Here is a 27379-nt window from a genome sequence, read left to right as displayed (position 1 = left end):
GAGACTCACCGATCCTGTGACGTCCTCCAGTACCGGCGTTGCCGGGCGGGGGAAGGGAGACCCGTACATTCCCAACCCGTACATTCGCCCTCTCGACTCAAGCTCACTCGGACAAAAGCCTCGCACAAATTACACCATGAAGGCCCAATGGTCATGTCTATGCCATAAATCACGGGCGCACTGAATTTAAAATATATAGAATGCTCATACTCCGTGAAAAGTGAAGCCGCCGTGTCGCCATCTTGGTCAGCACGACTCGACCAACTCGCTTCACGGATCTCGTTTTGTGCGGCAATAAACTGCTCCAATCGGTTACGGAAGGGTTGTGGAAAGACGTTTCACAGCTGTTTCAAAGACATGTAATTCATATCGCACAAAATCGATACAAAACACGATCGCATAAAAGGTGAAAAAACGTGTGACGTGTGTGACGGGATGGAACATCACGTGATCGCTCTGAGCGAATCATTCTGGCGGCGGGAATGGAACATCACGTGATCGCTCTGAGCGAATCAGCGAGCTGCTCTGGAACGGCTGAGATTAGCGGGTACTTCGCTGAAATGCGCTGAGGTAAATATGAATAAAAAATATGGATCGTCAAATATTTTGAGTTCGGCCATGTTCGTCCCAGGCTCAATGGCCATGTCTATGCCAAATATCAAGCACGTAAGTCTCTCCGTTTAGGAGTCTATCGGTAACATTACACACACACACACACACACACAAACTGTGTTTTATATATACTAGGGCATGCCCGTACTATATATATATCTAAAATTATATCCCCCCCCCTCTATTTACATGAAATGGTTTGGTCCATTCGCAAAGCCAAAGCGAACGGCTTGCGAGTACGGTGACAATCCCCCCCCTCTATTTACATGAAATGGTTTGGTCCAAAGCGAACGGCTTGCGAGTACGGTGACAATCCCCCCCCCCCCCTCTATTTACATGAAATGGTTTGGTCCAAAGCGAACGGCTTGCGAGTACGGTGACAATCCCCCCCCCTCTATTTACATGAAATGGTTTGGTCCAAAGCGAACGGCTTGCGGAGTTTGGTAAAGAAATCGCCATAGCTCGGTAACTACTTGTCCGATTAATATGAAACCTTGAAAAGGCACATCCCCAGGTCCCCAGCAATATACCTGGCAAGTTTCAAGTATATCGGACCCGTGGTTGTCGAGAAACAGCGGTCACAGACAAAAAACACACAGACACACAGACACACACACATAACACACACACACACACACACACACACACACACACACACACACACACACACAGAGATTACTGGAATTATAGATAGATAGATGTGGCATGTGGAAAACGACAGAAAAGAAGGGATATTTTTGGGGAAAATGCCAGGGGAATAGAAAAGGCCCCTTTATATGGTATTATGTCTGGTGGGTAGTGATATGTAGAGAAGATAGAGCTGAGTAGGTAACATGCTTTGAGGTGTCGCGGTAAGGAAAACTACCTGTAATAAGTTCATGTGTAGGCGTTTGTCGGGTTAAGATGTATATTTGTGAAGCTACCAGGAGGTTCGAGTGATAAGTAGTGTAGGGATTAAGGAGTAGCGCCCCTGTGTGTCCTCACCTGGTTAGCCAAACCTTTGTCCCTTTTGGCACCGCACACCACATAGACATTCTGACGGATCCTTAGTGCAACATTAAATAACGCCCTCCCACCTGACATGACTTAGGAAGAAACCAGGCCAGGCCACCGCCGCATGGCCGCCGCCATTTACACCTCCGACAGGCCTATCCACCTCGAATAGCACATGCTATGACACCAGGAGCAGGGAGCGCGAGTGGTAGTGACGCAGTGGGCGTGCACCTGGGCTAGCCGGCGAGTCGGTGGAGGAGACTGATTGGTTGGATTGCGCCAAGGCTGACGTCACCAGCGAGCAGATATTAACGAGCACCGAACGCCATTTTGGGCAGTTCGTTTGAAAGTTGAGCGTTGAGTTCGTTTGAGTGCGCAGAGTTGAGTTGCGCAGAGTTGGGTTCGCACAGGAGAGAGTTCCTTTTGAGCAGTTGGGTGTGAGACGCGGCAGGACTTTGGTCCGAGTGAGTGAGTTGCACGCAGATCCCTGGCCCTGGCAGTCTCTAGCGGCCCTGGGTTTTCTTCGTCTGCCTCGCCCAAGAGGAGTTCGCTGCTTCTGACACGTTCCTTTGTTTCGCTTGAACGTCCTTTTGCTTGGCTGGTAGCGTGCAGTCGCACCTGTGTTCTCTCCGTTCCTGTCTTTTTGTGCTTTGTGTTGAGATCGACCTCGTATGGAGCCGCTGGCCTGCGTTGGACGTGTGGCACTTGGAGCGAGGCCTTGTGGCACTTGGAGCGAGGGACCTCGTATCGGGGCTTGTGTAGCTTGGAGCGAGGCCTCGTGGGTAGATCAGGGCCGAACGGAGCCGTGTTGGATGGCAGCCAAGAACAGGACGACAAAGACGAGATAAGGCCGCATCCGCAATTACATTTTACACAACGAACGTGTTTCTTTTCCTTAGTTCGTAGTCCCTCGTTTGTATCTGAAGTGTGAGTGGGGACATCCCGATTAGGATATTTTATTACCGGCGCGTGCTTTTTCCTGTCCTTGCCTTTTTCTTTTAATAAACCCTTGTATTATTTTGCATCCCCTGTTAAACCTGTGCCCGCTTGAGTTGATTGCCCCTTACAGGACCGGAGCTACGCCGGCACGCTGCAGTTAAGCGCTTTCACCGCAGCCTCCATTTTCCTTCTTCCTCCCGCGTGGCCAGAGCCGAATCCGTGTTTGGGTAGTTGCCTCCGAATAAGACCGTTTAGGCCATCCGCGACTCTGATGTTAACCGGAGTTGCGCGGTAGTATGTTCCATGTGGCAAACTATAGAAAAGAAGGGATATTCGTGGTAAAAATGCCAGGGGCAGGGAAAAGGCCCCTTTATAAGGTATGTTCCATGTGGTAAACTATAGAAAATAAGGGACATTCGTGGTAAAAATGCCAGGGGCAGGGAAAAGGCCCCATTTTATGGAATGTGGCATGTGGAAAACTATAGAAAAGAAGGGACATTTGTGGTAAAAAATACCAGGGGCAGGAAAAACGCCCCTTTATATGGAATGTGCCATGTGGAAAACTATCGAAAAGAAGGGACATTCTTGGGTAAAATTCCAGGGGCATATAAAAGGCCCCTTTATATGGTACGTGGCATGTGGCAAACTATAGAAAAGAAGAGCCATTCTTGGGAAAAATGGCAGGGGCATAGAAAACGCCCCTTTATATGGTAGGTGCCATATAAAAATCGTGTGCATGCTGGACAACCTGTGTGTTTTTTAGGAGGAACCAAGTAATGCTCTAGAAAGGATCATATAAAGGGGCGCCTAACATAGTGTCGTGCGGACCCTTTTGGTTAATACCAGGGCTCGCGGATGGACCGAAATGGATTTAATGGAGGCTATAACCAAACACGGATTTGGCTATAAAATGCGGGAGGAAGAAGGGAAATGGAAGGCTGCGGCAAAAGCACGTATCATCAACGAACCGACGGCAGCTGCAGGGAAATTAATGAACTCGACACCGAATTAAAATGCACAAAAATAAAGATTTATTCATGGACCCGATAACAAGGAACGCGACGGCAATCAATTAAACTAAATCCTATATTGGGACGTCCCCACAACTCACTTCAGATACAGACGAGGGAAGAATTAATAAAATAACATGTTCGTCATGTAATTGGGAAATGGTCTTATCTGGTCTTGTCTTCTTGTCTGTAACACGCGGCTCCCAACTCTGGCGCGGGAGAATCCTCCATCCGCCTCGCACGCTTCGCTAGGCCCGAGCCAACGCCCTCTCCGTTGCACACGATGTCCCGCCCGCTCACAGCACCGAGCCTCGCTCCCGCACAAGCACCACGCAGATGGCGAGCCAACGACTACCACTGCCTCTCAAGTCCAAGAAGAAGGCAAGAGCTTCGAGCACGTCGAGACAGCCAGAGAGCGCAAGGGCCAGAGCTGGATGTGCAACAACTCCGAACTGCTGGATCTCCACAAGTGCCAGAGCTGCAAGAGGAAGCTGCGCAAGCAGGAAAAACCCGACGTGCTACAAACTACTGGATCTCCAAGAGCACGAACCGCAAGAGCGAAAATGGCGTTCGGCGCTCCCATAAATAACCTTCCCGCGGTGATGACGTCAGCCCTGGTGCGCCACCCAATCAGTGCCCTCCACTGACTCGTTGGCTGGAGGTTCGCGCCTACCACGCCACCCCAACACTTGTTCCCTGTAGCGTGGTCATAGTGCGTCTACCCGAGGTGGCTTGGCCTATTGGAGGTGTAACTGGCGGCGGCACCCCGAGCGAGCCCGCCCTCCCCCCCCCCCCCCCCCCCCCCCCCCACCTTGCCTGTTCGTCTTCCAAAGTCATGTCAGGGAAGGCAATTATTTAATGTTGGGCTAGGGACCTAACTACGTGTCTACAGGTGTGCATCACTCGAACATCCTGGTATGTTCACAGGTATACTCTTAACCGACAAAACGCCTACACATGAAACTTATTACAGGGCAGATTCCTTACCGCGACAGACGAAGCACGTTACCTATTCAGATCTAGCTGGCTCTACATATCACTACCCCACCTGACATAACAATAGTTAGGTTAAAACCCATCAGAACGCAAAGTTTTCTGTGTACCTTGAAAACGAAATGTGTGCACACATAATTGTTTATATGTTTGCATGTGTGTGATAATGTGCATGTGTGTGAAATCGAATTTGTTGATAAAATTAATGTGCGATGTTCCGACCAATTGTATAAATGTTGGGTGTGATGTATTCTTTGGGACAAGCGTTGGACAAGCGAGATGTGTGTACACATTACAGGCAACAATTCGATTAGATTAAAGAATTGTACACATGTGCAGTATTTTACCAATCCCTTTTGGATTATAATTGCACATTACATAAACTTGCAAGTGTTGACATTGCAGACATATTGGACAAATGTGATATTTACATGATAAATACTGATGATAAAATTAGAGACTCGCGATAACCCGTGAAAATCACGGGCATAAATAGTGTTTATGTTCATACAAACTAACTACATGGTTCAGTGTGGAATAAAAAATGGAAATCAGTGAAAAGTTTTAAATGGCGCACAAAATGGCACGAGTTATTCAAAACTTTTCACTGATTTTCAGCTTTTATTCCACATTTATAGACATTTGGAGTTGTATAGTTGTATATAGTTGTATAGACTGCATATCCGCCTGCGGTACTGATAGCATAACCAGTGATAACTGACTGGACAAAAGCCGCAGCTCGCTGGCTAGGTGTGCTTCCACCTTGCGGTATTGATAAATATCCAGGCTGATGTCACATTGACGGCCACGCGTGCGCATTGCCTGCCGCCTTCCCGCCTCCTTTCAAAATAATTGTGTCAGTTGGCACCAACATTCATTCTGGCAGATCTCCTGAATATCGCTTTGTATTCAACTGCAGTATTGTCTCTTATAGTGTGGTTATTGGTAAGTATCCCCTTTACATTTCTGATCGCATATATATTTGTTTTAAAAGACGTGGCATGCCTCTCGAGTCGCTGCGCGTCCGGCACACATCGGGACGTCTTCTTCTTCTCCTCGGTATCAAGTGCAGCATCTCATTGTGCGTAAAACAAAATGGCGCAAGTTATTCAAAACTTTTCACTGACTTTCAGCTTTTATTCCACACTAATAGACATTTGGAGACATAGGTATGCTTATCTGGAAGGGTTAGTCATAACTACATTGTATCACACATATCTTAGGGCGACAGGAGCAATAGCTGAAGAGAAGTTCCGATTACAAACTTCAGAAATACGCGTTTTAATGATATAGATTATGGATGAATTGTATATTTCCACCTTCTTCTGCAATGGAATAGAAAACTAATATTATGCATGGCATTTTAATTTTTCCCAGAAAAATGAAGGGACCGCTAAGTGGTCCCTTTGAAACCAAGAGACTGTAACTGCATTGAAAATACATTTACTTCTTCATGTAGCTGTATGAATCAAATTGGCAACACTTTATATGAACTTTTCTAGAGCATGACTTGGTTCCTCCTAAGAGCACAAGGGTAATCCATCATGCACACTATTTTTTCAATGTCCCTTCTTTTCTGTTGTTTGGCATTTTCTACAGGCTAGGGAATATCCCTTCTTTTCTATACTTTGCCACATGGCACATACCATATAAAGGGGCCTTTTCTATGCCCCTGGCATTTCCCCCAATAATGTACACTTGTCCTCGCTATTTGGCACGATGGAAAATTCCCCGATTTTTAGTATGATGTACGTTTCTTCCTGACTTTTCCAATGCTAACTTTGCTAAATACAAGGTTTTCCATGAACATATGCTTCACGTTGGAAGAGAGTCGACTGCATCGGCTTTAGATACTGCAGTACTTTTATTCTGAAATTGAGTTTTTTCTCTCACAGAAGATGATATTGATATTGTTTTATATATATATATGTATATATATATATATATAATACCGTTCCTTTTGTCAGATGACATGTCAGATTACTAATGAGGAAGAAGCATGCCTGGTGCTGTGTGCTTCGAAGTTCCTCACAAATACTCTGATGAAGTATCGCCTAGAGCCTCTCAAAGATGTAAGTGGAAGTGTTTATTATATCTTTTATCTGCAGCATTTATTTTTAACTTTATAAACAGTATTGGTTAATGCTTTGTTTGACCCTATTGGGATTTTTGACCCACAGTTGGATAAGATTGAGGGGAGGCAAGATCACCCACCAGATTTCATAAGAGACAGTCCAGTGGATTTCCCAAGAGACAGTCCAGTCAATTTCCCCAGAGACCATCAGCGGGATTTATCCAATGGCCGTCAGCTGGATTGCCCCAGGGACAGTCAGCTGGATTGCCCCAGGGACAGTCAGCAGGATTTCCCCATCGACCGTCAGCTGGATTTTCCCGGAGACCGTCGACAGGATTTCCCCGGGTTCCGTCAGCTGGATTTCCCCAGGGACAGTCGGCAAGATTTCCCCAGGGACCGTCAGAATGATTTCCCCGGAGACCGTCAGCAGGATTTCCCCGGGGACTGTCAGCAGGATTTCCCCAAGGACTTTCCACCGGATCTCCCCAAAGACCTTCCACCAGATTTCCCCAAGGACCTTCCACCGGATTTCCCCAAGGACCTTCCACCGGATTTCCCCAAGGACCTTCCACCGGATTCCCCCAAGGACTTTCCACCGGATTTCCAAAGGAACCATCCCCTGGATTTACGTGGTAACCTTTCACTGAATTTACTCAGGCACCTTCCACTGGATTACCTCAGAAACCTTCCACAGGATGTATTGAAGAACCTTCCACAGGATGTATTGAAGAACCTTCCACAGGATGTATTGAAGAACCTTCCACAGGATTTTCTCAAGGACCTTTCACCGGATATTCTCAAGAACTTTCCACCAGATTTTCTCACGAACCTTCAACCAGATTCCTCCAGGAACCTTCCACCAGAATTCCCCGGGAACCTTCCACCGGATTTTCCTGGGAACCTCCCACCGGATTTTCCCAGGAACCTTCCACCGGATTTCCCCATGAACCTTCCACCGGATTTCCCCATGAACCTTCCACCGGATTTCCCCATGAACCTTCCACCGGATTTCCCCAGGAACCCTCCACCGGATTTTCCTAGGAACCTTCCACCGGATTTTCCTGGGAACCTTCCACCGTATTTTCCTGGGAACCTTCCACCGTATTTTCCCGGGAACCTTCCACCGGATTTCCCCAGGAACCTTCCATCGGATTTCCCCAGGAACCTTCCACCGGATTTCCCCAGGAACCTTCCACCGGATTTCCCCAGGAACCTTCCACTGGATTTCCCCAGAAACCATCCACCGGATATCCCCAGCAATATTCATCCGAATATGCCCAGGAACAATACACCATATCCCTTCAGGAATCTTCAACCAGATTGCCTCAGGAATACTCCACTGAATTTCCTTAATAATCCAGGTAAACTTGTGGTTTACATTGGCAGGCTTTGCATTGTTAAATCTTCCATGTTTGTTCCATGCTTTATTTGAGGTTAAAAATTAACATGAGTTGATATTCACCCACTATTATAAATGCAAGTACAGTTGAGTCCTGTAAAATAAACAGGACACACCTTGATAATCTCAACAATATTTTAAGTGACTTGGACTCATGATGTCAGGGTTGTCAATTAAGTATTTGAGTTGATGACCAATTTGAAAAAGTAGGTGGCCACATTTTTTTTACTCAGTTCATCGAGGGAAAGGCTTGGCGTTTTACTGATGTTTTTTAGAACACCAACTTTTTTCCCCATTGTGGCCTTAGGATCATATTTGAGTCTAAGGTCTATTGTGGTCAAAGGATCACATTTGATCATACTGATCATATTTGAGGTCAAAGGAGGTCTTAAATTTGGATGTTTTTTCCCAAATATTATCCTCTTTGGGACAGATACCACCAAATTTGAATGAAACCTGCTTGGAGACATTAGGGCCAGTTTCAGATATAAGGTTGTGCTCTACATCAGCACTGGCTCCCATGAAACGCCATTTTCAATTCTGCCCTGATCCACCGTTTTCACTGAAACATCATCATCTCCATAAGTACGAGCCAGAATTGAACCAAATTTGACAGGGTTCATTAGGGAAACAGGGTCTTCATGAATTGTACTTCTTATCTGGATCCGCTGACCCCCACGGCACTAAATTCAGATACGTTGTTCAAAACTGGGCTGTGGCAAAATCCAATTTGGATCCCATTAACCCCATTAAGTCGATTCTGTTCAAACAGTCCCTACCCGATTCCGTTTTATCGGTCACGTTGCTTGTTGGGGAAATGACCATCAGTCCCCCATGGGGCTATTTTTAAAGTCTTTCTTACGACGAGGTCGGGGTCAGGTTAGAACCACGAACCTCCAAAATTCAGAATGAACGCTGTGACCAATATGCCACTGAATCTGGCTTAAAACTGAACATGCTTCAGAATAATTTTAAGAGGTCAGCAACTACTACCGATGGTATGGTTTGTGTGGACCGCAGGCATGGAGGGCTCAGGAGCATGCCCCCGATCCACACATGAGAATGTTGAAATGTCTCAATGCAAAATACTAAATTCTGAGCAATTCATGGGGTAAATTGTTCTTTAAAAAGTAAAAATATATCATCATATCAATCACTTTTCAGGAAATAACTGTTTTCTCACCACAAACCAACACTCTTCCATTTCGTTTTTTTTTTCATATAAAGGGCTGGCCTTACATCTGAGAGATTGAACAAACAACCACAATCATCAGGCCATTCTGAGTCATTTGTCAAAATCATCCTGGCCTTCCCAATGCAGTTTTTTTCCACAAAGTTTCACTCATTTTGAAAATTCTCACATTGCTTCTGGTGACACGATTAGTACAGGAAACCTGTCGCATAACGATCGCATCATCAACTGAAATGATTGCATCATCAACGAGAACAGCACTCGGTAGAGCGCATACCTCCACAATGTTGAACAGTTCAAGTTTTGTGTCCCACAGACAGGCCGGATCTTCATCCAGACCTGAACCAAAATCTAATCGGCTTGGTCTTGTCACCTAACCAACTCATCCACCTTCTTCTGTCATATCTGTCCACAACTTTTTGAAATGTTGTGCTATCTATCGTTTTTGGCCCCATCTCTCAATGGTGAAAAATCACTTTTAAAACTTCCAGTGTCTGTACCAGTGTCCTCGCCAAAATGTATTCAATTGGTGCAATTCACTCGCCCAACCTGTCCACCAAGCTTTGTCCGAATCTGTCCATAATTTTTGGAGAAATCCTGCTCACAGACAAACAAATAGACAAGCGTATGAAAACATAATCTGCGTCCACCATCGGTGGAGAAGGTGATTAAATCGCTCATTACAGTATTTGATTGCAGTGATGCAGAGCCTGAAATATGTAATCTAAGAGAGTCTCATGTCATGCACATGCCACATATTGCTGCAAAGGAGCTATAGCCATGTCATGTCATGGTGACCAGCTCTCATGGGAAAAAAATAAGGGACACAGGTCAATGAGGGTACAATAGGCCATCTTGTGGGGATTTGGAGATGAAGCCCCCTGAAGCTATGAAGTTTTAGGTATTTAAATAATCAGCAAGGTATTAAGTATTGAAATAAGCTACGAGAAAGTTTTAAGTATTTAACTGGAATGGCACTCGTAGAGCGCATCCAATTTCAAATAATGTTTTTTTTTCTTCCTGTGCTGTCAACACTCCCAATTTATGAGCTGTATTTTGGAGTGGCCTGTGACTTTTCAATGAAATTTTGCATCGATAATGGCACAAAGTATGTGGGGTTGACCTAATGTTTCTGACATTGACCTAATTTGAAGGTCATGACCGAATTGTAGACAATTTAACATTTTTCACCAAAACCCGACCAAGGTCTGTCCGATCAGAACTAAAATCCCCTATCTGGATAGACCAAAGCAAGTCACATTTACACTTAATTTTCATCATACCCCTCCAGGTTAAAGGTCAAGGTCAAATGGCAGTCGGAAAAAAATAATGCGTTTTTTGTCATCGCTCAGTTTTGCCAATGCAGAATCTCAGACCGCTTGGCCTTCCAATATGTTTTTGCATCTGCCATCTGCACTGAAGTTAAAAAAAAAATAGATTGTTCAACATTGTTGTTCAACAAAGCAGAGAAGTTGTGTACCTGATATTTGGTTGGTGTCGCTGACCTAATTTATTCAGATTAACCGAATTTTAACACACTTTAGGCCACTTAAGGCGCTTGAGACGCTCAACATCCTTGAAGTCCCTGAAAACCACTAATACCCTTTTGACCCAAAGAACCTTTCACACTCCAGACCCCTCAGACTCTTAAAAGGACACAATCATGAAATTGTTTGAAGAGATACGTTTGAGAGGATGATAACCCTGACCCAAAAGCACAAAACCTTTTTTTGGGAAGAATAATAAGCCGGATAATTGTATTTTAAAATCGGACTATTTTCACTTCCGTTATGTAAATGAGCTACCTCCGTCGATTTGCATGACGTCAAAGTTGCACAACACATTGACACAGGACGTGTACGTCTGCGTTTCAGCACAGGTTATTCTGGCGTTCAAGATGCTGATGTGCCAAGCTTTTCACTGTTCAAATCGTCGATAAATTTGCCCACTGAACTCAGAAGTTCTTTTTTTGCATTCCTGACCCACAAAATGAACAATCATACGCTGTGTGGTCGAAAAACCTAGGAACAACCAAATTCAACATGAAAACGTATGTTTATTCAAAATATTGTTGCGGATCCCCTGTTCTGTCGACGTACTAAGGGGAAGGGGGGAGGGTGGGAGGGGGGGGGGGGTGAAATCCCCGGTTCCCCTCAGACACCGGGTCCACAGGCCGCCGGCCGAGACTAAACTAGCGGTTACCGGGTTGCGAAGCAACTTCAATTACCAATCTCCCTATCACGGGTCGAAGGGTTATCGGTCACGACCCAAATACCTTGCGAGACCACGTGGCCGGGAATACCGTGGATTGAACCTTCGCGTTCCGACACCTTGTGGTTTGCCGAGCGGATCACACGGTGTGGGTTGCGGCGTTATCCTGCGTGATTTATGGGCCTGATTAAAGAGTCAAATTCGGTTAGAACTATGCTGGGCCAATGGGGGAAAAGGCGTACTCGAACAGGTTGAAAGGAAACAAAATGTACACGTTTTATTTCCAAAAAGCACAGATAAAGGACGAGAGGCAGGCTTATCAATTCTTACCTATCTAAATCCCAACAGGCACCTTGCACACACACACACTGGGAATGAATCACACAGGTTAAACTCGTACCGAGCAACGTGCAGCCGTGGACTTGGGTTCGCCCGCTTCCGCGCGCAGCTCATGGCCCGTTGACGCACAGCTTGAAGAAGGTCGCAGGACGAACCGCTGCTTCGAAGTCAGCACGAATGTTGATCCATGACGAATTAATTCAGCGCAGGAAGGACAAACCAGCATGGAGGACACCACGAGGAACGAAGGTCGAGCGCAGGAAGGCCGAACCAGCACGGAGGACACCATGAGGAATGAAGGTCGAGCGCAGGAAGGACGAACCAGCATGGAGGACACCATGGGGAATGAAGGTCGAGCGCAGGAAGGACGAACCAGCATGGAGGACAGCCAGCTCGAAGGACCACGACGAGAGAGAGCAGAGAGAGAAAAATGCGATGGACATGGGGTTTTTATCGGGTGGAAAAGCTCCCTAGAATGTTCCACAGGCTCCCATTGGTTGTTTTGCGTGTCCACGATCTATCATTGTTCGAAGTTTACTGGTGGGTTTTGCTGGGGAAAAGTCCAGACCTGATTGGTTGTTTACGTGTCCACGGCCTCTCATTGGTTGTTTGCGTGTCCACGCCCTCTCATTGGTTACCTGGTGGTGACGTGGGTGGTTCTTTTAGCCACGCCTACCACAGCCACGGTTGATCCCGTGGACTGTGCTTGCAGCCACGCCTCCTTGCACATGAACCAGCGTCTTCCTTCAACTATACGAAGGTTTGAAATCCTGCCGAAACTCAACGCATATCTGCTTTAATTACTACACAATGGGAAGGGAGCTAATCTTTACATTTAATAAGAAATAACTGACTAATGCAGGCTACATGTTGTCGTGTAATTAACTAGAGGCGGTGTTCTTTATTGCAAAACCACAACAATATCGTGTTGTTTGCGAAGACCACTTCCAGCTGTCAACATTCGTATTTGATCAACAGCCTCGCTACCTGGGAACGTTGATCAATGCGGGATCAATTTGCGGAAATTGCTATAATTTCCCTATCGGAAATTGCTGAAACATGACGCTGTACCGACACTTACCGGGCAAGAGTTACCTCTTGATTTGAAGCCAGGCCATTGTGAGCCAAACTCAGAGCTAGTCCTCGAGTATTTATCTATATTAGTAGAATATGAGGAGAGCACACCTGTCACTTCGCTGAAGGACCAGTTAGTCGTGCTGCTTGCCAAAAATTGCTATATTGGTTCACTGTGTCTGCATTGAGTCCGTAGATCACGATAACTCGACCAGCATATGGGAATATTTACCCTGCGCTTGCAAATTGAAAAGCAGGGTTAGGCATTCGGTTGCGTACGGGTGGCGTGCGTACGTGTGGCGAACGTGTGGCGTACATGTGGCGTGTCTGCATTTTTGAAATTCATTTTATCTGCAACGGTTGGTCCGGTTGACAGGAAATTTCACCAAAGGATCACCTCCGACTGTAGAATTGTTTTATTCATAATTATGACCTCATAGGTCACGTGGTACGGATGCCATATTGAAAAAATGTTGCACCTTTATATCTCCCAAACCGCCCATTGGAAAAAATTGAAACAAGCCTCATTGTGAAGTACTCCCATGGGGAATAACATATTGTTGCGGATTTGGGAAATCCTGCACTTTGGTAATTGGTTGTAAATATCACCCTCTGTAAATAATGTAATAATTCTTGGTAAATACCTCCATTTGTGTAAAGGTCAAGGGTCGTCCCCTAGTTAGTCCACCGCACCACGTAGGGCACCATAGGATCCCTCAATAGTTATTTCATTATTATGTGTTTCAGTATAAGGCCATGTTCCCACTGGTCGATCTTACATTGCACCAAATCAAATAAGATAGATCCCCTTTTCAATTGCCCCAAAACTTCATTGCCAGCAGCGTTCGCCTACATTGCCAGCAGCGTTCGCCTGCATTGCCAGCAGCGTTCGCCTACATTGCCAGCAGCGTTCGCCTACATTGCCAGCAGCATTCACCTCCATTGAACACGAGGTCATCTCGGAGAAGAAGGGGGGAGGAGCTACATTACGGGTGTGGCCCGCACCTCGTCATCAAAGGTGGAATCAGCCAGCCCTTGCCGACCAGCCAAGGCTCAGTGGGTGTGGCTTGAGAGGGGGGTGGTGAGAAACATCGAGTAGGTTCGCAAAGGTTCCAAGGTGTGGCCATATATAACCCGTTGCAAGAAGCCCCACAGAGAGAGTTTTTAAGGGAGGTGCGCTGGACCAAAGAGAGTTCTGTGGCGGGAGGCGCGTGAACAAGTTCTGTGAGTGTTGCGCAAGTCACAAGAGCTTCGGAGGACGTACGAGGCCTGAGAGAGGCGCTGCTTCAACCAGCCCCGCTTCAACCAGCCGCGAGAAGCCCTGACGTGCTGCTGCGAGCAAACCTGTGCGGGGGAGTCGGCGGCCGCTCACCTCCAGCCTGCCGCCCTGCATGGACCCTTCTTCTCCCTCCAGCTAATCCTACCTTCAATTCCCCATTCGTGTACGTGAGTTTGTCTTGTTTGTCTTGTCCCTGGGGTTTACGTAAGCTTGTTTTAAGAACTGCACTGTGTCTTCTATCTTCACTGTACATTACTTTCGTTTTCTTCTTCTTTGATTGGTTTTTGTATCGTAGTTAATAAATATCTGTTCTTTCCTACCTTTGGCTTCTTCATTCTCGCCCGATCGTCTTTGTCTTTTACCTGATTGAACACCTGTGGCACGATTTTGGCCAACGCTCATAATCGGGTTAGTAATTGTTAATGGCTCGAACTTCGGGTTGCTAAAACCGCTCGGCAACTAGTCCATCTAAAACCGTGGTTCGAGCAGAAGTTATTCCCTCGTTCCCGGCTGGCTTTAGTAAATAGGTAAGTAGCGAACACCTAGGCCTAACAAACCCTACCTACCGTTGGTCCGGGAAGGACGTTGTAACTTTGAGGACTCACGTCGGTCAGTGACAGACAAGGGGATCAACCCCCCCCCCCCCTTGGTAAGGGGAAAAGGCCGACGTTGAGATCTGTAACAATTGGTGTCTGGGAGTGGGATTTGGACCTGAAGTGCGCTTAACGCACTCGAAATTACGAGTGGCCGAAATTTTATTAAAACATCTAAATTTTAAAATCGTGCCATGGATAATCAAGGCGACCGGATGCCTGTGGGGGTAGAAGAAGAAGGGTTAGAGGCAACCCAGGATCCCGGGAAGGAATGGGAAGAGGAAGGCAATGAGGGTTCGGTAGTGGGGATTTCAGGCGCACAAGATGGCGGCCTCGCGCACGAGGTTGCAGCAGCACCAAATGGCGCCGCGCACGTGACCGCAGCAGCCATGCCCGCGGCGCCGATGAACTGGGACCTACTCATGCTGCAAATGCAGGCCTTCATGGTCAAGGCGGATGAGGAGAGGGAAAAGACCAGGGGGCTGGGAAGCCAAATTGAGCAAATGGGAAGCCAAATCGAGGGAATGGAAAGCAGAATGAGGGACGAAGCGAGGGGTACCAGTGAACGGTTGGGCAACCAAATTGGGGGATTAGAAAATCAAATCGGGGAATTGCGAAATGACATGGGAAATCAAATCGGGGGGCTAGAAGCCAAATTTGAGGGGTTAGACAATAAATTTGAGGGGTTAGACAATAGATTTGAGGGGTTAGACAATGAATTTGAGGGGTTAGACAATAAATTTGAGGGGTTAGACAATAAATTTGAGGGGTTAGATAATAAATTTGAGGGGTTAGACAACGGGATGAAAGGGGTGAAGAATGGGTTAACGGGGCTAGAAGACAAGATGGAAGGCAAATTGAGGGAAATAGGGGAGCAATCCACCCAGGAAATTAAGCAAATGGGGAATCAGATAGAGGAGGTAAAAATCGGGTTGGAAACCAAATTGGATGCCCAGAGGAATGATTTGGAGCAGATGAGGGTGGCATCTACCAAAGAGATGGGAGAGATGGGGGAGAAGATAAGGCATGGAGTGGGCGAAGAGGTCGCGGGGGTACACGAGGAGGTAAAGCGGGGTGAGGAGCACATGGAGAAAGAGGTGAGGCATAGTACGGCTAGGTTACAGGGGGGCATAGAAGATCTGACGCGGGGAGTAGAGCAGCTGACGGTGGGACAAAAGGAATTAGGGGAGCAAGTGGAAAAGAACACGGCAGTGATAGGAGGGTTGAAAGCGACACAGAATGGAAAAAAAGAAAGAACTTATAGCGACGAAGAAGGAATGTCAGATGGTACACGAGGGGTTGACAAAGAGGTTGGACGAGGTGGCAGAGGCAATGGAGACAAAAGAACGGGAAATGAGGACACACATAGAAACGACCAAGGTGGCCTTAGAGGAAGAAATTGAGGGGGCGCACCGGTAAATAAAAGAGGTGAAACAAAAATTAGAGGAAGTGGAAGAGGGGGTAAGTGAAATTAAAAAGAGACAGAGGGAGACCAAGAGGGAGATAAAGGAGGAGGTGATGGAATTGGTGCAAGGTTTGTGCTCACAGCGTGATAATGTGCTTACCGACCAAATAAAGAGTTTGCAGGTGGCGGAGGAGGAGCGAAGAAGAGGTGCCGAGGTGAGTGCGATATATTCGGAAATGTATATGGTGTGAGGGGAGATTCAGTGAGCTTGGGTGTTGGTTTAGACCCGGGCGTTCGTGAGAGGCCACTGGTGAGATGTGCGACAGGTGCAGAGTGTGTGGAAAGAGGAGGTGTGCAAGGAGGTCCGACTATGGGGAGTGCGGAAGGTATTGGTGAGCCAGGGTGTGCGGCGGTGAGCGGGTGTGTGCAAGAATGCACCCCCATGAGTGGTAAGGAGTATGTACCGGGAGAGAGTGCGCAAGAAGTTGCGCGAGAAAGGTGTGGAATGGAGGTGTGTGTGAGGAAGAAGCGTGCGCCGAGGAGTGAGTGCGCTGCCAAGAGTGAGAGGGAATGCACGACAGAGTGTGGTGGTGAGAGTGACAGAGTACGAGTTGGTGGTGACAGGTGAGAAGGAATGCACACCTGGAATGGAAGAATGCACACCTGGAATGGTTGAGCGCGTGTGGGAATGTACACCTGAGTTGGTGGTGGCGCGGGTGCGAGAGGGCACATTGGAGCGCGTGATCGGGTGTGCAGAAGAGTGCACACCCATGGTTGTCACAGAGGATGTGACCGAGGAGTGGGTGCGAGGAGGTGTGTTGATGAAGTGTGCGAACGACAAGTGTGTTCCAAGGTGTGCGGTGGTCAGGTGTGTAACGAAGTCTGTGAGCGGAATGAGTGTGGCTGAGCTGAGTGGTGTGTAAGAGAAGGTGCAATAACAGAGTGTATGGAGACACCTGGATGTGTGAATAAGGAACGGAACGCATGGTGTGAGCATGCATGTGAAGCATCGACGTTAAACGGAGCAGCGGTTAGATCGACGGTTAGCCGACGTGAGCCCTCGGTCCGTGCCGGGCTTTGGGTACTGCGGGAACCGGCGGGGGTCGCAATCACGGCGGTTTCAAGAGAACCGCGTGCGCGATCCGCGCCGGGCCTCGCCCTGCACGGTAGCATCCGCGCTCTGCTAAGCGGAGCGGGCGGCCCGGTTCGAGGGCAGGTAGGAAGGGTCGGGACGGCGACCCCTTGTGGTTGCGGCGTTCCGGCCGGGCGAGATTGGGCCATCGAGCGGGAGACCGAGAGGTTCCGCGCCGAGGTGGACTTTGGCATCTCGGCCCAAGTAAACCTCCTTCCCTGAACCGAGTGCCGGACGGACCCAACTGAGGTAGACGAACCACCCGCGTTCATTGCTCGGCTTGGCGAAGCCGAGCTTTGAGAATGTAAGACGCACCGAGGCTCAAGTTAATGCACATTTGGTAGGGATAGGGAATTGGTGAATGGCATGATTTGTAAATTTGATTGGCAGATGATTGGCAAGTTGATGGGCAGAATTGGAATTTGATGGCAAAATTGATAGTGAGAGATGTCCGATGTAGAGGGATGGCAAATCCACCATCCCTCACATCTCCCGGGCACATGAGCATTAGTTATGGGGTTATGGCGGTGAAAACCAAGCCAGGGAGGGTTTGGATAATTGTATAGGGACTTAGAAATGACCATAGGTAACTGTAGGGTTATGTAGCAACATGATACCTGTAGTAGGGGACGTAGGTAGATTAGTGGATTATAATGATGAGGGAGCGCAATAATATAAGGGGCGACTTGGAGGCGCAAGTTTTAGAAGGGCACCAGGTAGATCAGATGATGCAGTGTGTTTGTGGTTTATCGAATGAGGCATTGCGTATGGAAGAATCTTGGTATTGAGCAAATGAGGCAATGCTCGTGAATGGTGCCGTGTGTGTCAAGAAAGTGTGTGGAGTAGTGTATGAGTGAATAATTGTGATTGCGCATTGTATGGAATGAAGAAGCCTGGCAGGAAGGAGGGTGCAGGTGGCACCAGGTGTGTGGGCACAGGTGTGCAAGTGAGTGAACAGGTGTATGGAGAATGGTTGAATGAATGGTCTGGAGTAAATGGAGTATGGAATGGATGGTGTGGAGTGAGTATGGTGGAAACTGTGGAGTGGAGTGGTTGGTGCGAAGGCAGTGGATGGGGAGGATGGACCCCATCACGAATACCCAGGGAGGGTAGGTTAAGAGTTAGGTAGAGGGTCTAGGTAAATTGTGGTTGGATATTGGCATCTGTGGTGCGTGTGGAAGAATGGTGTTTGGATGGGTGCATTAGTGTCGTGGAAATGGCTGGGCATGTGGCCTGTCAGAGGTATGGTTGGTTGAGTGCTCCGCCACTGTTAGTGGAAGGTGAGGTGAGGCCGCAGGTAGGCTCTGGGAGCCAGTTAGAGTTCAATGCGGCCTGAGGATCCAGAGGAAGGACCCGGGTAGCCCAGTGCCAGAGAAGGCACCGAGGGGATAAGCGCCAGGGAGGGCCTTCCCCAGATAGGTAGGTTGAGGAGCTAGGCAAGCTCGGGAGACAACTTCAGTGGCAGAGGCACACAGGTAAGTAGACCTGTTCGGGGAGCCACACGACCCAGTCCTGAAATTGTGCGAAGGCATACGGAGTTGAATCGGGGGAGTGAGACCCCAAATTGGAGAGCGCCACAGTATGTGCAATGGGAGTTCGGTTTTTAGAACCACATAGTGTAAGATGGCCAGTGGTTTGGCCGGGAAAGACCCCGGGTAGTTTAAAGTGTGTTGATGTCATTTAGAGAGTAGTTAGGATTAAGAATCTCCTCGCACCATCTACACCCACTCACCTGAGGTGACAGAACTCCACAACGTGCCATGGTTGTTTTGTTTTTGTTGTTGCAAATGTTTTTGGGAAATGTGAGACGCATCATGACGTGGGTGAGACATTGTGCTGGTTGTTCCATCTCTTCCTCCTTAAGAGGGATTGATGATGAATTGGTGATGGCAAATTTGGTTGGAGGGATTGTGATGAATTTGGAATTAGGGGAGATATGGGAAGACGTGACGATAGAGACTAATTTGTAAATGTGTAGATTTTGTAAATATGGTGTCAGGACATGGGTAGAGTAGCTGACAGGGGGGGTGACGTATGTTAGGGATGAGCTTTCTCAATTCGCTCTTCGTGCACACCTCGCTCTGCATTACCTTGATTGATGTGTACCCTCGTGACCTTACCTTTCTCTTGTCTTTGTCTTGATGTTTCTCTTGATCTTTCTCTTGACCTTACCCCTCGCTAACGCTTCTGCTTTGTCTTCCTCCCCCCCCCCCCCCGCCATGGACCGTGCTCTCTGGGCACTGTGGGAGAGCGTGCAGGAGCTGCAATTGTATGCCCAAATCCCCGCAACCAGCTGCCTGCATCCATGCACCACTTATGGACCGCACATCTTGCGGCCATGCACCACCCTATGGACCGCGGTACTGTGGCCGAGCACCACTTATGGACCCCACGTTTTGGGGCATGGCCCCTCTGCTGGGACCGGCCACGATGGCCCAGGAAGATCTTGCTTGCGGACCACGGTCACGGTGGCACCTAAGCCATGCAGGTGGACCACCATAGTCGGCCCCTGTTGGCCATAAATAAACACATTGGACACGTTCTGTGCTTTTTATTGTGATTATTGCAAATAGGCCGCAAGCCAAGAAGAACATCAAGAGAAAGACAACATCAAGAACGACATCGGCCAGCAGAGGGAGCAGAAGATCAAGACCACCAGTTGTGTTTTTTTTTTATTGTGTTGTGCAATGTAGCACTGGATTGGTGCTTGACTGGTGCTTGCTCTTTGATTGGTGCTTTGGTTTTTGCATGCCCGGGGATGTATGACAGAATCTCAATTCTGCATCCCCCGGGCATGTGAGGTGGTGTATCGATGCAGTGCATGCTGTCTCCTCCCTCCCACAGGATTCTCCCTTTTTGTCTCCTAAAAAGAAAAATGACAGGTCCTGGGTTGCAGTTTTGTAAATAGTCCAAATAATGTCACCTGTAAATAATGCTCCCCACCGTAAATGTTTAGTTTGAAAATTAATTCCGCAATTCGGTTAATTGTGGGTGTGAATCTATTAGGTAGGGTGCAACGTAATAGGGGGACATATTTATTTGTGTTTTAAAAACTGTTGCACTCAGAGTCAGGCTAATAGTAGAGGGTTACCACACCTGCGTGCCACATTAAGTTAAAGGTTTTCGGGCTGGGACGTCCCTGGAGGGATGAGGGTGCCGTGTTGCGGGTTTGGGAAATCGTGCACTTTGGTAATTGGTTGTAAATATCACCCTCTGTAAATAATGTAATAATTCTTGGTAAATACCTCCATTTGTGTAAAGGTCAAGGGTCGTCCCCTAGTTAGTCCACCGCACCACGTAGGGCACCATAGGATCCCTCAATAGTTATTTCATTATTATGTGTTTCAGTATAAGGCCATGTTCCCACTAGTCGATCTTACATTGCACCAAATCAAATAAGATAGATCCCTTTTTCAATTGCCCCAAAACTTCATTGCCAGCAGCATTCGCCACATTGCCAGCAGCGTTCGCCTACATTGCCAGCAGCGTTCGCCTACATTGCCAGCAGCGTTCGCCTACATTGCCAGCAGCGTTCGCCTACATTGCCAGCAGCATTGGCCTCCATTGAACACAAGGTCATCTCGGAGAAGAAGGGGGGAGGAGCTACATTACGGGCGTGGCCCACACGTTGTCATCAAAGGTGGAATCAGCGAGCCCTTGCCGACCAACCAAGGCTCAGTGGGTGTGGCTTGAGAGGGGGTGGTGAGAAACATCGAGTAGGTTCGCAAAGGTTCCAAGGTGTGGCCATATATAACCCGTTGCAAGAAGCCCCACAGAGAGAGTTTTTGAGGGAGGTGCGCTGGACCAAAGAGAGTTCTGTGGCGGGAGGCGCATGAACAAGTTCTGAGAGTGTTGCACAAGTCACGAGAGCTTCGGAGGACGTACGAGGCCTGAGAGAGGCACTGCTTCAACCAGCCCCGCTTCATCCAGGCGTGAGAAACCCTGATGCGCTGCTGCGAGCAAACCTGTGCGTGAACCAGAGTGCGGGGGAGTCGGCGGCCGCTCACCTCCAGCCTGCCGCCCTGCACGGACCCTTCTTCTCCCTCCAGCCAATCCTACCTTCAATTCCCCATTCGTGTACGTGAGTTTGTCTTGTTTGTCTTGTCCCTTGGGTTTAAGTAAGCTTGTTTTAAGAACTGCACTGTGTCTTCTATCTTCACTGCACATTACTTTCGTTTTCTTCTTCTTTGATTGGTTTTTGTATAGTAGTTAATAAATATCTGTTCTTTCCTACCTTGGGCTTCTTCATTCTCGCCCGATCGTCTTTGTCTTTTACCTGATTGAACACCTGTGGCACGATTTTGGCCAACGCTCATAATCGGGTGAGTAATTGTTAATGGCTCGAACTTTGGGTTGCTAAAACCGCTCGGCAACTAGTCCATCTAAAACCGTGGTTCGAGCAGAAGTTATTCCCTCGTTCCCGGCTGGCTTTAGTAATTAGGTAAGTAGCGAACCCCTCGGCCTAACAAACCCTACCTACCGTCGGTCCGGGAAGGGCGTTGTAACTTCGAGGTCTCACGTCGGTCAGTGACAGACCTAGGGATCAACCCCCCCTTGGTAAGGGGAAAAGGCCGACGTTGAGATCCGTAACAATATGTTGATGATTATGTCATCGATGCCTTCAGTGAGACGTCACAATTTGACAAGTACAACGCTTGATCTGATCAGTATGGAAAAAAATATTTTCCTCTGCAACGGTTTTTGCGGGGTTTTTTTGTATACAAGATCGAGGCTCGTGTAAGAGCTAACATTAATGACAAAAAAACAAACAAACTGACATAAGACGAAATAAAGGGAGTGGGAGACAAGATGGGGAGAGATGGGGAAGCACACAAGTACAACATTTGAGAGCAGGGACATCGGGAGATCTGTGGGAGGTAGAGGGCTTGGTGGGAGGAGGCGTGGGAAGAGTGGTGTGGGGTGGGAGAGGTAAAATAAAACACATAGACACAGCTAGGACTTCAAGGAAAGTAGTCGGTATTTCATGTTGGTTCATTGCTTTCTAGTGGAGGGTGGAGTGGTGATATGGCTTACGGTCATGGCCAAAAATATTGCCACCCTTGCACTTTTTTCAAATAACTCACAATTTTCTCTAAAAATAAGTTGAAATTGACAAAAGCATTTGGTCTCCACAATTCTTTATTTCACCGTTCTTATTACAGAACCTTTGTTTTTGATTCGGAACTTTAGATGTGCTTTTAAATCAGAGAATAAAAAGAAATGGCATTGCCAACATTATTGACACCATGGACCTAATATTTGTTCGCACAGCCTTTGGACAAAATAACTGCAGTCAAGCACTTCCTATAGCCATGAATGAGCTTCCTGCACCTCTGCCCTGGCAGTTTGGCCCACTCTTCTTGTGCAAACTGCTCCAGTTCTCCCAGATTTGAAGGGTGCCTTCTCCCAACTGCTGTTTTCAGTTCTCCAAACAGGTGTTGAATGGGATTTAGATCTGGACTCATTGCTGGCCACTTCAGAACAGTCCAGCGTTTTGTCTTGAACCGTTCATGGGTGCTTTTTGAAGTGTGTTTGGGGTCATTGTCCTGCTGCAAGACCCATGACCTTCGACGGAGACCCAGCTTTCTGACACTGGGTGAAACATTGCGCTCCAAAATACCGCAGTAATTTTCTGATTTCATGATGCAATATGCACACATTCAAGGCACCCAGTGCCAGAGGCAGCACAGCAACTCCAAAACATCACTGAACCTCCTCCATATTTGACTGTTGGGAAGGTGTTCTTTTCTTTCAAGGATTCATTTTGTTTTCTGTAAACATAGAGATGATGTGCTTTACTAAAAAGCTCTAATTTGGTCTAATCTGTCCATAGGACATTCTTCCAGAAGGATTTTGGTTTGTTCAGGTGTGTTTTGGCAAACTCCAGTCGGGCTTTCTTATGTCTCTCTCTCAGCAGTGGGGTCCTCCTGGGTTTCCTAGCATAGGAACCCCCCTTTCATCGAGTTGGTGACGGATGGTGCGAGTTGAAACTGTGGTACCTTGTGTCTGAAGCTCAGCTTGAATCTGTTTGGCAGTTGATCAAGGTGCTTTCTCCACCATTCGAACAATCCTTCGCTGCAATCTTTGATCAAGATTTATCTTGCGGTCACGTCCAGGGAGGTTGGCCATGGGACTTAAACTTCCTGATACCATTGTGTATGGTGGACACAGGAATATCATCAAGGAGATGGACTTTTGTAGCCTTCAGATTTTCCATTCTTGGCTACAATCTTGTGTTTGACCTCCTCAGACAATTCTATGGTTTTCTTTCTTTTCTCCATGCTCATTGCGGTACACACAGTGACATGAAACAGCAGAATGACTCCTTTTCTCTTTATTCAAAATGGTTGAATGAGTGATTTTTATATTGCTGGCACCTGCAAGTCACCACAGGTGAGTTCAATTCCAAAGTAAAGGAGAATAACCTGCTTGAAATCTCATTATTTCTCACAACTCCTGAAAGGTGCCAATAATATTGTCCGGGCCATTTTAGGATTTCTGTGTGGAATAAACAAGCTAAGATTTTGTAATTTTTTCAGCTTTTTTGTTTCGTTCCACTGCAAACCAAAGAAATACATATGTGGATACCAAAATATTTTTTAACTTCAACAATTTTCTGGAAAAAATGGTGCTGTAGCAGTTACCGGAAGCATTACACAATTACCGTGCACCGGCCGATGACGCAACCGGCGAGAGGTCACGTGTCCGGACTCGCCCGAGCGTGTCCAGACTTGCCTTTCCCGGGCGAACACTTGCCTTGCATACCACGCCCCGTCAAGAGGCATGACTTACCTTTTCTGCATACCACGCCCCGCCTGAGAGGCGTGGCTTTAGTGTGCTTTTGAGTTCTTTGGTTTTGAGCTAAATAAATAGCTCGGTGAAACTTCGTTCCTGTGTCGTCCATTTTGTCTGGCTTTATCGTGCGAGCACAGCTCCCACAATTGGTGACCCCTTTCTAAGAACACGGCGATGGAGTCAGCTGTAGCTTTGAAGCTCCCGGGATTTTGGGAATCGCACGCGGCCGTTTGGTTTGCTCAAGCGTATTCTCAATTCGCCCTGCAGAAAATTACAGAGAACACGACGCGCTACCATCATGTGGTTTCCGCGCTCAACGCCTCCACCGCTGCCCGGGTCCTGAGCTTCCTACAGCACCCGCCGGACGCCGACAAATACAGCGCGCTCATAGGCCTACTCCTCGGTGCGTTTGGACTCACGGAGACCGAACGCGCACGACAACTACTACACCTCCCGGAGCTGGGCGAGGCCCGTCCATCCGAAAGCATGGACCACATGCTTGCTGTTCTCGGTGACCACAGCCCGGACTGCCTCTTCCGGAGCTGTTCCTCCAGCGGCTACCCGGGCAGGTACGGTTAGCTTTGGCTAACTCGCCCATCGTGGACCCTCGCGCCCTGGCCAAGGAGGCTGATAAATTTTTCTTGGCCAGGCGACACATCAGAGTGGCCGCCTGGGATCCTGGGCCGACCGACGCAACGCCCGCGCCACAACCGGTGCCTCCATCGGCCGAGTCCGCGCCACCGACGGCAGCGGCTGCCACGACACCCCGTCGACCGAACCCGACGTGACCGCCGGAGCCTCCACCAGAGCGGACCATGTGCTGCTATTACCACGCCAGGTTCGGGCAGAAGGCCAGAACGTGCCGCCCACCGTGCACTTTCGGCAGGTCGGGAAACGACCAGGCCGGCGCTCGCTGCCTGCCATGAGCGTCGGCCATTCAGGCAGCCTTCTGTTTATCATGGACATGGAGTCCGGGCGGCGTTTTTTGTGTGACGCCGGCGCTCAGCTGAGCGTGATACCTGCCTCGGTGCAGGACAAACAGGCCGCGCTGTGCGGCCCCGCATTTGTCACCGCAAACGGCTCCTCCATCCGCACCTTCGGTTCGCGCAGCGTCGCATTCTGCTTCGGGGGCCAGCGCTTCAGGTGGGACTTCATTTCACCCGACTTCTCGCCGAGTTTCCCGCCCTCACGCAGCCGACGTTTTCGGCCGTCGCCATCAAGCACGGTGTCGAACACCACATCCCGACCACAGGTCCACCGGTCTACGCCAGGGCTCGCCACCTCGACCCGGCCAACCTCGCCGTGGCGAAGGCGGAATTCGACGCGCTGGAGCGATTGGGCATTGTGCGACGCTCAAATAGCGCGTGGGCCTCGCCCCTGCACATCGTGCCCAAACCGGGTGGCGGATGGCGCCCATGCGGCGATTACCGCCGCCTCAACGATGCCACCACCCCCAACCGGTACCCGATACCACACATACAGGACTTTTCCGCCCGTTTGGCGGGGCGGGTGATCTTCTCCAAGGTCGACCTTATTCGGGGCTACCACCAGGTACCTGTCCGGCCGGCCGACGTTCCGAAGACGGCTGTAATTACACCTTTTGGCCTCTTTGAGTTGCTCCGAATGCCGTTCGGCCTTAAGAACGCGGCCCAGGCCTTCCAGCGGCTGATGGACAGTGTGCTGCGCAATCTCACCTTTCTGTTTGTCTACCTGGATGATATTCTCATCGCCAGCACTTCCCGGGCGGAGCACCTCGTCCACCTGCACACGCTTTTCGAGCGCCTCGGCCAGCACGGCCTCATCATCAACCCGGCGAAATGCCAGTTTGGCGTAACGGCCGTCGACTTCCTGGGGCACCGCATCACGAAGCGCGGGGCTGTCCCGCTGCCTACCAAGGTGGAGGCAGTCACAAGTTTCCCGCGCCCCCGCTCCATCAAGGCCCTACAGGAATTTTTGGGGATGGTAAATTTCTACCACCGGTTCATGCCTCGCGCCGCCCAACTCATGCACCCCCTGTACGACGCCCTCCGGGGCAGGCCGGCCAAGCACGACGTCGCCTGGCCCACAGAGATGGACGCAGCGTTCACGGGCGCTAAGCTGGCCCTCGCCAACGCGACCATGCTGCCGCACCCGGCGCTCGACGCACCCATCGCCCTCACCACGGACGCTTCCGACTATGCGGTGGGCGCCGTGCATGAACAGTGGGTGAACGGGGCATGGCAACCGCTGGCCTTCTTCAGCCGGCAGCTTCACCCTAACGAGTGCATGTATAGCGCTTTCGACCGCGAGCTCCTCTGCCTTTACCTGGCTGTTCGCCATTTCCGCCATCTTTTGGAGGGCCGCCCGTTCACAGCGTTTGTGGACCACAAACCCCTGGTCTTCGCCATGGCTAAGGTTACGGAGCCGTGGTCGGCCTGCCAGCAGCGCCACCTCTCCGCCGTGTCCGAATTTACGAAGGACATCCGGCACGTCGCGGGCAAGGACAACGCTGTGGCCGATTGCCTCTCCCGGTCCGGGGCGAACGCCATCCACCTGGGTGTGGACTTCGCCCGCATGGCGGCCGACCAGACCGCCGACCCCGCGGTGCAAGCCCTCCGGAGGACAGCGGACACAGGCCTGCGGTTGGCCGACGTCCCCTTTGAGGACACAGGCACAGTTCCCCTGTGCGATGTTTCCCTGGGCCAACCTCGCCCCATCGTGCCTACCGGATGGCAGCGGCACATTTTTGACGCCCTCCACGGCCTTTCCCACCCGGGCCGGAAAGCATCACAGAAGCTCGTGGCAGCAAAGTTAGTCTGGCACGGGCTCCGTAAGGACGTCCGCGACTGGGCCAATGCCTGTGTCGCCTGCCAGCGCGCGAAGGTCCACCGGCACACCCAGGCCCCGTTGGCACCATTCGACGTGCCCGCGCGGCGCTTCGACCACATCAATGTGGACCTGGTGGGACCCCTTCCCTCCTCGCGGTGCTTCACCCACCTCCTCACGATGGTGGACAGGACCACCAGGTGGCCGGAGGCCGTCCCGCTGGCATCAACAACATCCGCCGACATGGCGCAGGCCTTCGTTGGCACTTGGATTGCCCGTTTCGGCGCTCCCTCAGACATCTCCTCCGACAGAGGCCCGCAATTCACCTCCGAGCTTTGGGGCGCGGTCGCCCAGGCCTTGGGGGTCAAGCTTCACCGCACCACGGCCTACCACCCCCAAGCCAACGGCTTGTGCGAGCGGTTCCACCGCTCGATGAAGGCCGCTCTCAGAGCCAGCCTCCAGGACGACGCTTGGGCCGACAGGCTCCCGTGGGTCCTATTGGGCCTCCGAACGGCCCCTAAAGAGAACCTCCAG

General features: G+C 49.4%; 2 protein-coding genes across 12 annotated transcripts in view; both read left to right on the top strand.

Annotated features, from left to right (window-relative positions):
* LOC137431270 (uncharacterized) overlaps nt 1-27379 on the top strand; it is a 917646-nt gene that overhangs the window by 290688 nt on the left and 599579 nt on the right. The gene's annotated exons all lie outside the window — the stretch shown is intronic.
* The window catches only part of LOC144888143 (uncharacterized), a 1118715-nt gene that overhangs the window by 935690 nt on the left and 155646 nt on the right, over nt 1-27379 (top strand). For 6 of the 10 annotated variants that reach the window (XM_078781770.1, XM_078781768.1, XM_078781769.1 and 3 more), the window contains 2 exons: nt 6515-6619; nt 6728-7982. The exons of the other annotated variants lie outside the window; for them this stretch is intronic. In XM_078781770.1, coding sequence (XP_078637896.1) covers nt 6515-6619; nt 6728-7982 — 1360 coding nt within the window. The remainder of the gene's footprint in view (nt 1-6514; nt 6620-6727; nt 7983-27379) is intronic. 10 annotated transcript variants of the gene reach the window in all.

This window comes from Myxine glutinosa, chromosome 7 (genome assembly GCF_964187855.1).
Source record: "Myxine glutinosa chromosome 7, kmMyxGlut1.1, whole genome shotgun sequence".
Taxonomy (NCBI): Eukaryota; Metazoa; Chordata; class Myxini; order Myxiniformes; family Myxinidae; genus Myxine; species Myxine glutinosa.
The sequence above is the reverse complement of the archived record's forward strand: the minus strand, read 5'-3'. Positions and strand labels throughout refer to the sequence as shown.